The sequence below is a fragment of the Eleginops maclovinus genome, chromosome 5, assembly GCF_036324505.1.
Source record: "Eleginops maclovinus isolate JMC-PN-2008 ecotype Puerto Natales chromosome 5, JC_Emac_rtc_rv5, whole genome shotgun sequence".
Classification (NCBI taxonomy): domain Eukaryota; kingdom Metazoa; phylum Chordata; class Actinopteri; order Perciformes; family Eleginopidae; genus Eleginops; species Eleginops maclovinus.
This window is the reverse complement of record NC_086353.1, coordinates 13,930,065-13,947,550: the sequence shown is the minus strand read 5'-3', so window position 1 is coordinate 13,947,550 and position 17,486 is coordinate 13,930,065. Positions and strand designations below refer to the sequence as shown.

At 40.5% G+C, this 17,486-nt stretch overlaps 1 protein-coding gene across 2 annotated transcripts; it reads right to left on the bottom strand.

Annotated features, from left to right (window-relative positions):
- Window positions 1-644: 644 nt before the first annotated feature.
- Window positions 645-17,204, bottom strand: lcorl (ligand dependent nuclear receptor corepressor-like). Of its 2 annotated transcripts, XM_063883118.1 has the most exons (8): window positions 16,930-17,204; window positions 15,896-15,961; window positions 14,217-14,308; window positions 13,899-14,025; window positions 13,529-13,753; window positions 13,297-13,375; window positions 2,439-7,594; window positions 645-2,343 (listed from the first exon to the last, which is right to left on the bottom strand). In XM_063883118.1, exons 1-8 carry the CDS (start codon window positions 17,021-17,023, stop codon window positions 2,336-2,338), a joined length of 5,847 nt encoding a protein of 1,948 aa, XP_063739188.1. In that variant the 5' UTR covers window positions 17,024-17,204; the 3' UTR covers window positions 645-2,335. The 2 variants fall into 2 exon arrangements, with proteins under 2 accessions (XP_063739188.1, XP_063739189.1); XM_063883119.1 differs by lacking the exons at window positions 645-2,343; window positions 2,439-7,594 and adding an exon at window positions 8,173-12,421 and having other exon boundaries at window positions 16,930-17,181.
- Between the last annotated feature and the right edge of the window lie 282 nt (window positions 17,205-17,486).

Sequence of the window (17,486 nt, the reverse complement as noted above, 5' to 3'; positions counted from 1 at the left end):
ATTAACATACTGTAGGTGCTTCTAAAGATCAGTTTGATTTTAGATACTGTTTTTCAGCAAATGGACACGGTGCAAAAACACCGTAACAACCCTAGATGTGAGCACTTCATTTAAGGAAACGAGAGCTCCTCCGCTCTCCGATGAGAAGAGGTGAAAATACAATTTTTGAAATTAGCATTAGCCAAATGCTGGTGGAATATACAAGGGGGCTGATAGATGTATTTCACTTCCCAGACAAAATAATGATCTATTGAGTGTTACTGTGTTTTGGTAACTATTTGATATTATTTAACTTCAAACGTCAGGTTGGGAACTGGCAATTGCAGCTTTATGCCAAAGAAGAAAAAAGATAAAGGAAATTCCTCAGATAATCCTGAATTTCATCTTTCTCAGTAACGGTGTCGAGCACTACACTCATAATTTCTCAAACATATTTCTAACATTTGACCGTCCACAATAATATTTCTCACTGGTTATTTTTAAAAGACTCTTTATTGTTCCGATAACAGACACCTCTTTGCTGCATCTGTAAAGGGCAGTATAAAAACACATGATAAAGAATATATACAACAGATGTTTAGCACCAGGTTCTTCAACAGAGCACTGATCACAAGACTGGTCCCCCCCCCCCCCACCCACCCACATCCCTCGTGTTGAAAGGGCAACCACAGTGACACACATACAAGGATAGTCAGACACAACACACACACTACAGGTTTAAGCTTTGACATCTTGGATCTACCTGCACTCTTCACACTATAATGATCCAAGATTAGTGTTAACCGATCATCAATCTGGCATGTTTATCATTCAGTTGATAAGCAAAATAGTCTTAGCTGAGCACCAGTGGAGGTAGGCGTCTCTTGCTGCAAACACAGAAACTCTAGAGAAAACAGCAACACATATTCCACCTGCATTTAACAGTAAATAATGCTAGTACATTTATGATAAACAATTTAATGCTATTATAACAATTAAGGATCTGTTATTTGTCGGCTTCATGAGGAGAACAAAGCAGGTGGGAGAAAAAACTTAAGTATGTAATATCCTCTAAAATCACATTACATGGCTATGCAACTGAAGAAACATCCCAGGCCATTGGTAATTGTGTACATCCATTCATCTGTCAGCAATAAAATAATTACTACATACTGATAAATCATCTGGGTTGGTATTGCACCAAATAGATTCTCTAGTTTTACAGTAGGGTTTGGTAGTGGGACACAGGATGTGCAAAATATAGGGGAGGAATCTGTAGTGGGGTTAATAATCTCAGATTAAATAGTGCAAGGAGTAGGTCCGACACTAACATACAGCATCTGCTTTGGGTGAAAACAAGACGACATTCACATAACTGAATAAAACGAGACATATCCCACAAACCAACACATGAATAAGAATCTACCTACTTTCTCTCTAAAACTGCATCACCTCTAAATCTCTTCACATATGACAGCATTGTGTGGAGCTGTATATTTAGTCAGTTTAAACATGTATGTTGGGATTAATGGCTGTTTGTTGCCAAGATTTGCAGATATTGTTTTAAATGAACTCAAAAACAAAAACTGACATATAATATTTGGTTTTAGTACAAGTGGATTGCCAATTATTGTAGTTAAATACATAATGTCATAGTTGGAGCCCATTTACAGAGTGATTGGGGTAGAAATGGGGCTTCTTTAAAGAGATGAAGAGTCCTTCCTTCATACTACATTTTGGCTGCTGGCTTGCAATACAACAGTGACTGAAGCTTCAAAAAATATATTGCAAACAGGGCTCGGATTAGGAAAATAAAATTAGGTTTCAACAATCTTTTACCACAATCTAAAAAACGTATTATATTAAATAAGCATTTATTAATTTAAACAGTGCCAAAGTAAGGGTGACTATAAATAAAAAAAAGTATTACATTAATTTTGGGGGGTTTTAGGGCTGTTGAACATTTACAATAAAAGGGCATTGTCTAGAAGAAGTGGTGGCCTTGAGGTATGTTTTGGGGGAGATGGCACTATTTTTTCCTTTCATTACAGCTACTCTGACATGGCTCACTGTTTTAAGCACATATCCCCAAAAACTCTCTATTCCGTAAAGATTTGTTCTACTATACGCACACAGAACGAAAAACGCAAAAAAAGAGAAGACATTTCTGTACATATATATCCATGGATAAAAATAGTGCAACATCAAGCTTTTGTTAAGTTAGACTGCTACATAATTGCTGAGTGTAAGACTGCACCATAGCGGGATGGTCAGTCCTTGTGGTCAGCTCAATGTCCAAAGGCACCACGTTAAACCACAGTCCCTTCCCCAGGTCGGAGGAGGATTCAGGCTTCAATTAGTTTTCTGTAAGAGAAAAGAAATAGGAAAAATGGATGAAGTCATTGAACATTTAAATATGAAGTAAAGTTGAAATTTATTAAGAGAAGCAAGGTAGTTACCAAAAACAAAGTCGCACCATCTCGGCCCGGAAAGGCCTCTCACTCGCGATTGTCTCAACATTTTCGCTGGTGGTGGTGGCGGTGGATCAGTAGAAGTAACCAAAGACCTTTTGTATTTGCCATTCCTCCTCCTCACTGGCACATCATCCTGCACCTGGACTGATTTAGGTGCAGAACCTGCTTGCTCTTTTGAGATGGTACTCCTTTCTCTTTCAGTTTTCACAGCTTTAACAACTCCTACCAGTTCTTTCTTCCTTCCTGCCAAGAGGTATGACGAAGGTGACCCATCATCCAGTGTCACAGTACAAGAGTCCCACTCTTCCTCAGCTGACTCATTGTCCGGGGAGTTAATCTTCCTCAGAAACACTCTGCATTCCTTCAGTGTCTCAGGACTCCAGGCTTTGGAGCAGATGTTGTGCTCTTTAAGTACATCCGCAGGCTCCTGTGTTTGGTTACTGTTTTCCAAACAGTCAGATAACTGATCTCTTGCTGATCTGCGTAATGCTTTACGTTTTGGTCCAGTCACTATGTGTCCATTTGAACTTGTAGCTACTTTTATGGTTTTCTTATTCCTCTGCTTCGTTCGCCACCTCTCCCTTTCTTTTCGGGTTAGGAACATTGTCTTTGCTCTAAGTAGAGTGGTCTGATATTTGCCAAATGATCTGCTTCTCCACCATCGGGTTTCTTGATTGCGCCGGCCTGAGGCAAAAAGTTGTCGCCTTATCTTCTCATTTCTCTTCCTCAAACTTCTTTGAGCTTGTTGATGTTGCAAAGGACTTTTTGGCACAGTTTTGGCAAATTTTTTGATGTGTTTGTGCAGTCGCTGTGCCTGAGGACTCGGGCAAACACTTTCTTTATTGGTAGAACGAGGGAAATGCATAAGTTCGTAAGAATTACGTGAGCTTGCCTTCTTGACAATAGAAAGGGACTTTGTCTCTGTGGTCTTCATAAACCAGGAGCAGACCTGCTGCATACTACAGGACCTTGGTTCGTCAGGAGGACAGTCGAACAGGGTTCGTACCACAGAGGAATGTTTTGACCTCCTGGTAAATGAACTCTTGCCTTTAGTGCCAAGTTTAGATTTAAAAGCAGTCTCTTTCTCTTGGTTTTCCCCATTGTTTGAGACCCAAGTGTCAGAAATGACTCGTATTCGCCTGGCAAGCTCCTGACTCATAGTCTTTTCCTCAGCTGATGGTGTCCACCACCTTAGCGTCTCCCTTGGAGAAAAGATTGAATCTACAGACACCCCGGCCACTCTGCCAAGGTCTTGAGAGACGTTATTCTTCTCTTGTTCACAGGGCCGTCTTCTCTCTCTTAAAATCTCCACACTACTCGGTTGCTCCCCTTGTCTCCTTTCATTGCTGGCCTTGTTTAGCAGAAGTTGTTTGGAGCGCCGTAGCAGAGCATTGCTGTGGCTGTATGATCTAGAGGTGGAAGTGGCAACAGCATGCAGAAAGTGGATTGAAGGCTTTCTTACTCTCATTGAGTGACGCAGTGCTACAGGTTGCTTTGGCAATTTGTCCTTATTTTCATCCTGTGTTTCAATGCCTTCTTCACTTTCACTGCTCTTGCTGGATGACTGACGGCTGATTGTCCGGGGTTCATTGGCAGATTTGAATTCTGGTAGGAGTACTTTTTTAGGAATTAGTGTTTCAGGAGACTGCCGATTATCCTTATTTATCTGGATTTTACGCTGACGAGGAGACACTGTTGTTACTGTGACTGAGATTCCAGAGATTTTAACTTTTGCGGGTCTACCTGGTTTTCTTGAGGGTGCAAAATCATCCCGTTTCTGACATTTGATGGTACTGCTAGATTGAGGGGCAGACTCTTTAAGAGGACTGACAAAACTTAATTCATCAGACAATTCTGATGATGCTTTTTCGATGCTACCTGAATTGGTCTTGGAGCTGTGCACTAAAATACTCAAATCACTTTTAAGGCCCACTGCTTGACAAGCATCATGGAATTCTGTTTGCAGCTGGTCAAATCCCTCGGCCACTGTTCGTTTGTTTCTCCTAGAACGGCCAAACACGACTGTTATTTTTAAGTTCTTGTTAACATTTTCCTCAGTGTCATATGTTATAATGGATTTTCCATTTACAGTTTTTTCCCCCACTACTGAATCCACAGCTTTCTCCTTCCGTGGTCGACCAATTGGCCTCTTTGCCTTTTGCTCAAGCTGTGGCCCAAGCTTCTTTGGCCGACCTGGACGCCTTTTTGGAGTGGTTTCAAAGAAAGAAATTGAGTCACCTGGTGATCTCTGGCTTTCAGTTACATCCACATGCTTAGACGGAGTAACTTCGCCTGACCTTCTGGAACCTGTTTTAGGTGATGATGAAGCAGACTTGGGTGAAGAAGTTGACTTGGCTGGTGAAGAGGCTGACTTGGGTGGTGAAGAAGCAGACTTGGCTGGTGAAGAAGCAGACTTGGCTGGTGAAGAAGCAGACTTGGCTGGTGAAGAAGCAGACTTGGCTGGTGAAGCAGACTTGGCTGGTGAAGAAGAAGACTTGGCTGGTGAAGGACCTGACCTAGGTGTTGATGAAGTAGATTTTGCAGGAGAAGTAGCAGATTTCAGTGGTGAAGAAAGAGATTTTACTGGTGAAGTACTCAACTTAGTTGTCTGACTTTTTGATCCCGACCATGAGGACTCTATACATGGGTCAAAGGGTTCCTGTTCACTACAACCGGAAGATGCTGATTTGAGACTATATCTGACCCCTTCCTTATCCTTTACTGGTGATACAAACATAAGCTTTATTGGACTAGTGTATTGGAATTGGGAGTTGGGAGTGCTTTCAACACAGGTAGAAGACTTCATTGGGACATCCATATTTGATGGGTTTCCGAGAGCGCTTGAAGCTGTCTTTGAGTACTGTATTCTTTTTGGAGATGACCGCAGTCTTCTAAAAAGCTTGTTATCAGAGTTGCTGCCATCTGTCCCATTGTCCAGGATTTGTTTTGTTGGACTCTTTGCTTTTGCAGCCACATTGACCAGTGGAGTGACTTGATTTGTGGAAAAACCTTTTGATTCTTTGAAGGATGTTTTACGCTCGTCTCTCACTGTTGATTGAAATGAGGACAAAGGGGCTTCACTTCTTGATTCCAGTTTGGAGTCCTCGGCGTCTGGATCTTTGGCTAAGGCACCTACTGGGCTAGATGTCAAAACATTGTCAATTTCAGTTTCCTGGTTGAAGGGGTTTTCAGAGAAACATGAAACATAAAACATCTTCCGGGGCTCTGTGACATACGAAGAGTAACGCTGTGGAGGCACTATATGTCTCCTGGATCGCCTTGAGTCTTTACCTCGTCTATTGTCATAATCAGTGCTTTGACCTGAGTGGGCTTCGTTATCACTGTTCATTTCATTTCCAGCAACCATACGATCGGGCGTGCTGCACTGTTTCGATGAGGTTGCAGTCATTGCCATCTTCTTTGTCTGTACACTGTCCCCCTTCAAGCCTCGTTTGTCAAATGTACTCTGCAGTACAGGGGTAGGTATAGTGCCTGAGAGGGTAAGATCTTTTTCTCCACAGGATATTTCCCTTACTTTCTCCTCTGCTTTAATGATCTGAACTTTTTCTGCAACTATATAGGCTTTTATCTCCTCTTTTACTTCATTGTCACTTTTTGCAATGAGAATATTCAATGGTCCCTCCCTCAAACTATGGTTCTCTGTAGGTTCAACATCCAGTTCCATTTCTTTTTTGGAATCCTCTTTAACTAGGTTTGAATCTGATAAAGTGTGTAATTTATTTGCAGCAACATTTCCATCATTCAATCTTTGCCTTTTTGCTTGTGGCATCCTCTTTCTACTGTAAGACCGGTCAAACATTGCAAGCTCACGTTTAATTTGTAAGGTTTGCCTTCTGGTTGAAGCATCATCAGCAGGTGTTGCTATAGCAGCAAGGACTTCTTGGCGTCGTCGTAAGCGAGTATTAGGTGACTTGGGCTCTTTGCTGTCATGACGATTGAACAGCTCACTGAGATTGTAGTCACTTGCACTGCCTGTGTGAAGCACTGTTGTGATAATTTCAGTCAAATGGGCATCAGCCTGAAACTGCAGGTTCTGACTTGTTGATGGACACTGTGGCTGCTCCTTTGTAGACACATTAACAGCTGTGAATACCAGAGGTATATCCTTTTCTATAGGTCTGATTGTCTCCAGTTTCTCACTAAACCGATTCACAACGTCTTGCAATGAAGTCCCACTTGGGTTTTGCTCAGACTGAATACTTCTTGGTGTGCTACAGTGTCGCTCCATTTCTGTAGCTGTATCCACACCTGCTTCATGTTGGCTTTCATTTGCCATGCCATCTTTAACAATTAGGTCAGTTTCCTTCTCTTGTCTATGGTGAAGAAGAGAGGGAGGCTTTTCATCAGTTTTTTTATCCATGTCTGAGGGGATAGGAGATAGTGGAGGAGGAGAGGGGCTCTGCTCTCGCTTCAGGACAGGACAAGGAGGATCACCATCTCCCATCCCATTTTCTAATGAGTTCCTGACCTGCGTCAGACAGGCATGGTTTGAATAACAGGGACAAGAGTGGGGTTTGTGTTGGTTACAGCAAATCGATGATGAAGGGCATAAACTAGAGGAGGGAGTGCAAACTGAAGGGGATTTGGATAACGAAGGAGAGGATGGAAATGAACACACTAGGTTGTTAATATGACCTACAGCCAGGCTTTGGCCGGAAATGCAGTGCAGCCTCTTGGGGCACATAGCGGTGTAGGTTTCCCTCCTGCACCTCTGCACACAGCTGTAGCTTGAGCCCAGAGGAGTGTCACTTTTACAGTGTGTTAAAGAGAATTGATGGATGCTACATTTTGACTTGGAGTCTCCTGGATGATACATTGTGCTGCCAAGACCTTGATGATCAGAATCAATTGATGGGTTGAATAGGTTGCTGTTATGGGCTTTACATTCACTAAAAGGGACTGCATTAGGGGTAAGAATATCGTGTTGGTTTACGCCACAGTAAGAGCAGTGAGATTCAGTTTTTTTTTCCTGGCATGCCAGCTTCAGGATGTGGTAGAGTAAGGAACGATGTGCTGAGCAGAATGAGCTGAGAACAGCACCTAATGCAGAGCTCTGACGGAGCTGAGTCCCTCGCTGTCCCAGATCTCCCAATTCTTCCTTAAATGATGACAACAGGAAGCTAAGGACAAAAAATAAAAAGAATGGAGTTTTACTCATAGCGCAGCACAGTTTAAGACGACAAATAAAAACGTACTTAGGGTGTCTGACTTTGTTTTAAGCCAAATTATTACATTAAAATATTGTGTATGTGTTAATGACATTATGCTTCTTAGATGATTTCCACTTCATTAGTGAATATTCAGTTTTTTAGCACCACGTTTAATGAAGCAAACGTTTTCAAACGTCTACAACCATTCACAGAACTCCACATTTTTCCGTGCACACCATGTTATTGTCCTTTTATGAATTACTCTTGCATGCTTTTTCCTTTTGCTGTATTATAAAAGAGATAATAAACATGTTTACGACAACACATTTGTGATGAGCTTTTGCTGCATACGCAAAAACCTTTATGAAAGTAAGATCTTAACTGGATTAGAACGTTTTGGTTGGACAGAACAAATAGGTTTTTCTCCATTAACTGATTTCTTCTAGCAAACATGCAACATAATTTCCTTCAACAGTAAATAAAAAAAATATTGTCATAGTAAACGGTTGATGACCCAAAATCCATTGTTTAAAATAATGACAGGCGACTGATTAGAGAATTGTTTTATTGATGAGTTGCTGAAGGCAAAAGATAACATTCTGCTAGAGCAGAAGGAACGATTGTAAAACGCTTAAACAATTATTTATTTTTTAACAGCACTTCCAACAACAAAACGAACAGCACAAAAAAATCTAAGGTTCAAATCAACTAACGTTTAAATCAAGTCCGGTGAGTGATTGATTTTACTTTCTAAGCAGTGACTGATTTTAATATATTACTTTAAGTGTTCATCTGTTTTATATTGGATAGTATTTCCAACACTAAGTGCTGTTTGAGTACAGTCAGGGTTTAGTTGGACTAGATGCAGTCTAAAAGTGTTACATTCTGTAGTGTTCTGTACTGTTGAGTTTTTAAAATTTTTTTAAATCACTTAAATAATTGAATCTTAACATAAGCACTAAACAACCACAATAGTAAAGGGTGTCTTTTTAAGATCAAATAAATTATATGGGCTAACATTTAAAGCGTTCATGCAGCAATACACATTTCACATTGCATCAAAGTGCCCAATTACAAATCAATCACTACAACAATCAAGCTACAAAAATCACAGTTCTTTAGCACAATCAATAAATAAGTATGCAGCGATAACGAAAGGTTTCTACAATAAAAATGCTGCTTATAAATCATAGTGCAATAGTTGATTTATGCATAAATAGCAGATGTCTGTTAAGTCATTCAAAAGATTTGCCAGTAGTCAAAAACAATAAATGCAAATTAATCTCTAATTGAAAACAAGCACCAGTGTGTTCCAAGAATAAACTGTAATCCAACATATACAATGAAATACTTTTATATTTCTAAGAGGTGTTTAGGCTCGTTAAAAAAACCCGGCCCTTTGATATAAATAGCAGATAATTCCCAGAGTAGACACATCATGCTGCACTATGCTGTGGACACAGGCACAGGCACTGTGTACTGTAAAAAGCGGAGACATTCAGGAGCGGAGACATCTGTAGTTGTATAGTTACCAAAGTTACAACGATTGAAATGCCTATCAATCTGACCCAAAAAGTTTGAAAAAATGAAATACTTGAACAATTACCATTTAAATTTCTAATAACAAATACAAATCAACTAGGACAAAAACTTGCACAAAGTGTATCTGCTTCCCGGTGCAAGCTAAGAACATGGCATATCTCCTGTAAATGCCACAGGGCTGAAGTTAAACCATTAAAAAAATATTATTTCACAACAAAACAGCTGAAGAGCCTTATAATAATTTAAAAAGTCACTTGAAGGAGTTTAAATGTTGTTGATGGCAATACATTTACACCATTGTGTTGTTCCTTGAGAGACAAACTGCTTACACGTGTTTGTAAGCTAACAAGAGCTCATACCCCAGCAGATTCAGTATCATACCGCAGAGGCCTTGATGTGAAATCTGAAACTTGGATATAGGCAGATAAAAATCAGAGGTATATATGTGGCAACGAGGTTAGAGAGAGAAACAGGCAGGCTGACATCGCAGCAAAATAAAATCAAAGCAGCTTTTTGTGGGTAACCCTGAACTGCTGCTTTGGTAGTAGCGATGTTAATGGAAATATGCCCATCTCAGAGGCAGACACGAGCGTAGATGCAACATTAAGCCTTTCCCCAGACACAAACAAAGAAGCCTGAAAGCCTTGCACTGAATCAAGTCATTGTCAAAACTACTGTAACCTCCAGTAGCCTACACAATCAACCATTAAACACATTAAACCTTATGCATGCACCTAATCTCATGTAAGATTGACACAATGCATTGAAATAAGTTAAAATAAGCTTCTTTGTTGTAGCTACGCCTCTTTGTGCCAGGGAAACAATCCAGTGGAGTTTTAAGCAGCAGTCATGTATGAGGTTTACAGTAATACAGCTACAGTAGCAGAATTAGTAAATATCTGTGATGATAAAACAACATCTTTTACAAAAGGTACACATACACAATGACATACATTTCCCAAGCTTATCAGTGCACATTGAAAACATGCTGCACAGTTGCATTCCAACTACACTCAATACAATGTTCAGACTAGTTTGCACAAATAGAAAGGAGAATTATGAGGACACAAAATGGCTTTCATAAGCTAATCTCTTCAACAAAAACTCATAATGAAGATGCAGCAACCACAGCAGTTCATACTGTACAATCTCCCTGTTTGTAGAGGTTTCTAAAAACAGCAATGAGTTTTTAATCTGTTTTAATGGCTCTAAGTCACTTCAGTAGACTAGGTAAAATACCCAGAGAGAGATAGAAAGCTGTAAATGACAATCATCAACGCTCCATTAAGAAGGAGCTTTAAGAATAGAATCAAACCTGAATAACCTAATAGCTAGCGAACATGATAGTCATACTTTATTTGTTAGCTCTTAGAGGTCCATAACTGTGTTTAAATACTTGATCCTGGGCAATCTAGTGAACAACAATCATTGTCAGTTTTTCTCCTTGAAGACGACAAAAATTCCAAAGACATAAAAATTAAATGAAGACATTTCTGAAGGTTTTTGAGGATAACGCTGGTAAAAGAAATCCCCTAATAAGACCAAAACCAACAACTGATTCATCATTGTTGCGAGAGTAATATATTGTTTAGCTGTATTAAGATTTTGTTTAAAAAAATGCTTTGTATTCAAAATATAATGGGCACCTGTAAACAGGGGCAATGCGTTTCTGTTATACCTGATTAAAGTTTAAGACAAAACCAACACTTCTTAAACTACTTTTGCAGTCAATGCGCACACTCATTTTACATTAACTAATTGTAATTGTGGCCATTTCAAATTTTGTACATATCATGCATTGGCCACACAGACCAAACACGTTGGAATCATGGCATTTCCATGGTATTTGTTGTGACTGTAAGGGAACATTTTGACCCGAGTAATATCCTTTAAGATCTTTTAGGATAGTGATTTAAAAAGACAAAAATGAAGCTACAAGGAGTTTTGCTGAACAAAAGCTGCACTTCTGAAAATCGTGTAGCTGTTCTAAACAAAGCCCAGGAAAAAGCTAGAGAAATACAGCGAAAAGTATGACTATCACATTACAGACACATAGTTAAAAGACCTGAATATCAATATCCATATACTTTGTAAAGGCATGTGTTGTGTTTGAACAAGTGTCTCCAAAAAACATGTATCTTGTCAGAGGTGATGAGTTCAAGTGTTGAGGAGTTCTAGAGGCTTTATGTGTTCTAGAACATCTTTGCGTCAGCAGCTGAGGCAACAGTCCCTGAGTTAGTGGAACCCGTCATGGTTCCAGAACCAGACGAGTTAGAATTGGATGAACAATAGTTGGCAGATTTCTTCTTGGGTGGGTTCTTCAGAGTACCAGTGCGCTCTTTAACTTTGTATTCCAGTGTGCTATGGGGCACCCCGTAAACTCCCTGGGCCTTCGACACGCTCATGCGACCTCCCATCACCATAGTGATGGCCTCCTCCAACAGATCGTGGTCGTACTGGCGATATCTTCCGCGCTTTTTTCTTGGTTGCTTGTCTTTATCCCTTCCACCGTCTTCTGAATCATCCAGTGAGGACCCGCGTGGTCCCAGTCGATGAGGTGACTGGTTGGCACTGCCTGGACAGCCATGTGGTAAGAAAGGAGGTCTGAGTTTGAAGAGAGAGGAGGGTCTAGCAGTAGCTGTCGATAAACTGGCAGTACCCTCCATTGCAGAGGTACGTTGATGCAGATTTTCAGCCACGCAGCCATTCTCAGCTGGGACCGCCCTGTTATGGTCAGCCATCGAGCGGATCTGAGGAATACGCAGGGACGTTGGTTGCTCCTGACTGGGAGTGGGGCTTGGTGGAGGCTGGAGAGCATCCCTGAGCTGGGGAAAAGAGTTGGGGAGGGTTTTGTGTAGACCACTTGGCTGATAAAAGGAGAGGGAGGATGAAGGGAAACTAAATTCACCATTCTCCTCTGCCGCTCCTCCAATTTCTGCCCGCTCTGCCCACGCCGCCACCTTCTGCAGAACAAGACGAGCTTCGCCGCCCAACATTGATGACATCACATTGTATGATGTCACTTCATCCCTGAAATCTCTGCTTCCTGGTGCGAGTTGTTGAAGCATCCCCAGTCTCCCTTCAGCCAAGCCGTCCAGACCTTGCCTTAGGGTGCGAAGGGGAATCCCATAAAGCAACGCGGCCCGCTGTTCCTGCAGCCTCCCTGAACGTATGTCCTTCAAGGCCTTGGACAGCAACCCCTCAGACAGCTCCAAGCTCCTCTCAATGTACTCCTCCTTCAGCCTTCGCTGCCTCCTAGGGAATGGAGGACCAAACAGCAGGGTCAGGATGGAGGAGATGGAGGGGTTTGATTTTGTCATAGGGGACAGGGGGAGTGCAGAGCGAGGGGTCCACTCATTTATGTATTGTGTTGGTAACATCACTGCGACTCTTATGTTTCATGTCTGTCTGTTCTCACACACTGCTGCTTTGTGTCTCTCACACACGTCTTGTGTGTGTGTGTGGCAAAGCCTCTTCACATCCAGGTGGGACTGTCTGTGAATGGCTTGGCTTACTTTGGCACTCACACACAACCCTTGTAGTTTTGTGATATCCTTCAGCGTGACTCCTACATGCTTGAAGGTTGAATAATCAAACTCATCATAACTGGATCAGTAAAAAAAGGAGGTAAAATCGTTATGAGGTACTGCAATGTTCTCCTCATTGTGCAATCCTGTTGGCAAATATTATAGTGCCATTGCTGTGACGTTACCGCTCAAAAGATAAAAGAGTCAACCCCATAGAACTAAAACACCAAACACAAGCTAGCTCTCCTAATAACTAACATTGAAAAGATATCATCAAAAAGGCCAGAGAGCAGCACTGATAAGAACAACAGTACAACGTGGTGTTGAGGCTAACCTTTAAATCTGAGCCATGCTGTTCACCTCAAAGAAATGACAGGTTATACCGCTGAACTCAGTTATAAAATGGTATTTCTACACATGCAAAGTCCTACTGAGTTTGGACAAAAATGCTTAGGTCATGTAATTAAATGATTGTATTAAGGAAGAACCCCCACTTTAAAGTAATATTAATGATAGATAGGGTTTCCTTCTGCATTTACCACAAGGAGGAATACCACTAAAAGTAAGAGCCAGAGGCAATTCAAATATATAAAAAACTCTTACCCTGAAGCTTTTCTATTAGATGATGTTGACGAAGTTGCTGAGCAGGCAGAGTTCCTGTTGGAGAGGTCGAGCACGGCATCTGTTAAAAGAAGAAACCATTTTAACGGGTTAGGGTTTGAGTTACAGAGGTTTCGTACCTTAAGTTAGCATCTTATAGTCTTAAAACTTTTAAAGCTGGAAACATTCATCTTTTGGCATTAAATATTCATCATATTTTTAAAGCCTCTACTACCTGGGTCACTTTCACTCTCTTTTTCGTTTCCAGTTCGGCTCACTGTGAGGTCCAGAGGGGCATCTGATGTTTGTGACAGAGGTGATGAGGTCCTTGTTGTAGCACCATTTGTACTGGTGTGTTGTAGGCACTTGGATGCGTACTCCAAGGCAAACTGATGTATCATCTTCTTCATTAGCTCCTGAGCAACCAGAGGGATTTTGGAATCGCAGCCCAGGGGCACATCTAATGAAGAACAGGACATAGAATTCTCTTTAGACTTTAATATCTATTTAGAAAGCAACTACACAACTACAAAGAAAGAGATAACAACTGTGAGCATGAGTGTAGCAGATGTGAACATGTGTATGCCATGCATCAAAAGGCTTACCTTTCTTGTAAAACACAGCTTGCAGAAACCTGTGTGCTGATTGGTTGCTCTCAGAGATGTTTGGAGCCTGGCAGGGAGAGTAATCAGAGGGGGAGGAGAGGGGCGAGGTGGCTGCAGGTACATGATCCTACAAAACAAGAAGAGATAAAAGTTATAAACTGGTTGTGCTTATTATCATAAATAAAGCATACCTTATTATTTCTTTATCTTATATCAAACCATACAACTACTGTCAACAGATAAAGTCTTAACTTGTCTCTTCTAAAGGAAAAATACAAACACAATACTGTGGATTCTCTTGACTAGAAAAATACTCACACTGCTGAGTTTGTCGAGGGGAAGGTTGCAGAAGGAACATTGAGCACAATTTGTTTCTGGGGACCAGTCATCCAACTCATCAGGTTCGCAGTCTGAAAGACACAATTACACATAATCAGGCATTAATACATTAAGACTAAAAACAGCAATTTACTTGATTGACAGGAGGTGGTTTCCGTCATCCTCACACCAATTACTGCGTTGTAACAATATTGGATTGGTGGGGGTAGTCATTTAATAAATAAATGGTTTCTAAACAAAAGTTCCACAAAATGTAATATGATATTAAGTAAACACACATCTTGATATTGTATACAATTCAAAAGCAATGATGAGGAAATATTTGAATTTATTTGCATTTTGCCCTCATTAATAGCTGTTCAAAGCACACTGCCTAAATCTTATTAAAATTACTAGATCCGCACCGTCTTAAAATATAAAAGCAAAATATGAATGTCAGTAAATAATCTTGACTGCCAGGTCTCTATGATACATCATCAGATGATGTTCCTGTCTAACCTTACTCAGACTCCAGATGGCACTGCTGACTGCATTGACAGAACAGATTGTGTCAAGTGAGCAGCGTCTTTTGCCTGCTAGTGTAAGTGCTGGAGGCCTGTGATAGCAAGCTGCCAGCTGATGGAGATAGAAAGAGCTGCAGCGATTAAGTGGTTAATATCCATGTTTATATATACCCCTGATAGATACAATGGATACATTTGCTAAGAACCAATAATAATCAAATGAGCTGCGATTACATGTGCAAATAAGTTGATTTTTTTTACTATTTGAATTCATTTCTCTTATACGTACTTACATTAATCTAAATACTTTTGTTATTTAAAGCCTAAGTATTTAAGTATGAATGCGTGTCAATGTTGTTCTCAATTTTTCTGAGTGTTTTGATGGCACCTTATAAAGGATTAACTCTTCTCTTTTCATTGTACATGTGTAATGATAATTAAGGCTTATATTCTACTCTATTAACTGTAGTATTTGTATGATAACTACTGAGTACCACATGACCATAAATGATGTTTACTTGTTTGCAACATTTACGTCATTCTGGCTGGGTGTGGACCTTGGTTTTATAATCAGTTTCATCATCCTAAAACCACTTTTTCATCAATTCTTTAAAGGCTTATGCCCTTGAAAATAAAATAATGTATTGCTTAATTTATTTACTTTAACCGGGAGCAATAAGGGGGTGGGCCATGCAGTGTTGAGTCTGGCTAGATACCAAAGTATAGCAGTTAGTAGCCAGGTTTACTCTGTGATATAGCTGCATTTTCTGCATATTGCAGGTAAAAAAATAGATAAAACCTTTTGCTTTTTAAACTTTTGATTCCAAAGAATATTCAAAGGCCAAACATCAGGAGGCCAGCAGGCGACATGAAATAATGTAAATTGATGTGATTTCATTATGTTGTTCTGGCAGAATTTAAAAATATCATACTATTTAGACCACTTAAAATAACAAGGTTCTCATATGTTTCAATTGACAAAACTTAAATTTAACAAACTCTGCATTCAGCTCATAATTTACAGGTTGACTCAATACAATATGGCACTGTCATAAAAATTCACTTCACTTATAATATTATATTCCACAAGGAAAGCACCATTTCATAAGTAATGGCTGCTTACTTGAAAATAAAAATGTACACATAAAAACCCACCATCAAATAAATGGAGGTCCCTCAGCAGCAGTGGGCCATAGATTCCCTCCAGAATGCTTTCAAACCCTGCAAGACAAAATATACAGAACAGTCCTTCAGTGCTGGTATGACTAACTTATACATGTTTGACTTGCCTAACATTAGAGTGATGTGTGTTCCTCCCGTTTTATACGTGTACCTTACTAGATCAGTGTGACGGCAACATAACTGAGAGATAAGCGGACAACGATACCCAACTGTCAGCAACACCTACACACTTTAATAAAGAGTCTACATTTTAACATGGTAATACAAACAGAACAATAAATATAATTCGTGAACAGTATTAACATCGCTATTTTGATGTTTGTATTTGTGTTCATGCGTAATGAGTTTGATGTCATTGTTATTGAACATTGGGCTACAAAGAAGCAGAAATCCAGCTAGCTTCGGGTGAGCTAGCCTAAAGTGACCGGCTTTTGAATCATAACGAACGGTGTTCAAGAATCAAACAGTGCGAGGAAAACCGTTAGTCGAGACCCGAGACATGTGTGCCGTTCTATTATTGCACTGACAGGAGTAGCTCTAACGTAGCAACGATCCCCTCCCCCAAATAACATCAACAACGTTAATGTTAGCATAGCATGTTAGCAGCACATTAGCATAGCCAACATTATGTCAATAAACAAATTAACCTTACGGTTTGGCAATCAGTTAAATGCAAAATATGTGACATGCCTGAATACTACATGTACAGTATCATGCCAGTCAGATAACAACATCTGACGGAGCTAGCGCCGGTGGGTATCAAGCTAGCTCAGAGGGACAAAGAAAAGGAGCCAAACTCGACGGGCTAGCCAGCTGGTAAATATTAGCCTGCCAGCTTAACTTAACGGCTAACGCTGGCCACCTACGGTGCCAGGCTACTAGCTTAGCTATTATTTAGCTAGCAATCTAACATAGCTGGGGGTAGCTATACAGCAGTTGCCGGGCGAAATCACTTCGAAGATCATTGATTTTTTAAAACAAAATATGCAACTGCAAATGGATCATACCAACGCAGTGTATCAATTTGTGCCGCCAAGAATCAAGTTCCCGCCGAAACCCTCTTCTTTCGGCCGTGCATTTGGAGCACTGCACGTTCGCCATTCTGCGTCCTTCCTCCCCCCTCTCTCTCCCTCCGTCTGAGCCACAGGAAGCGGCTGTGGACGGTTACTGCTGCCCGGATCACAGCCGCCGCTAGAGGGACAAAACCTGGACAAAACTGACTCCCACTTTCCGTGCACTAGCTAAACATACATGTTCGCTCTATTGAAAAACAATTAAAGACATGTTTGTAATCTATTAATGGATGGAGATAGATTCAAGAGTCTGTTGAGGGGTCTAATGTAATAGTTTGTAAAATGATGATGTGGACGATCCTCTCCTGTTGCATACTCAAGGGAGCAGCAGTTGTTGAATTGAATGCTAAAACAATATTGTTACTGTTCGTTTTCCAAGCAGCAGTATCCGACATGTGGTCAGGTGGGTAGAGTCACATGACCACATATAGGCTATCCTACACAATAATGCCATTTATGTCATGTGTATACACCCTATTGGCTGCTAAATT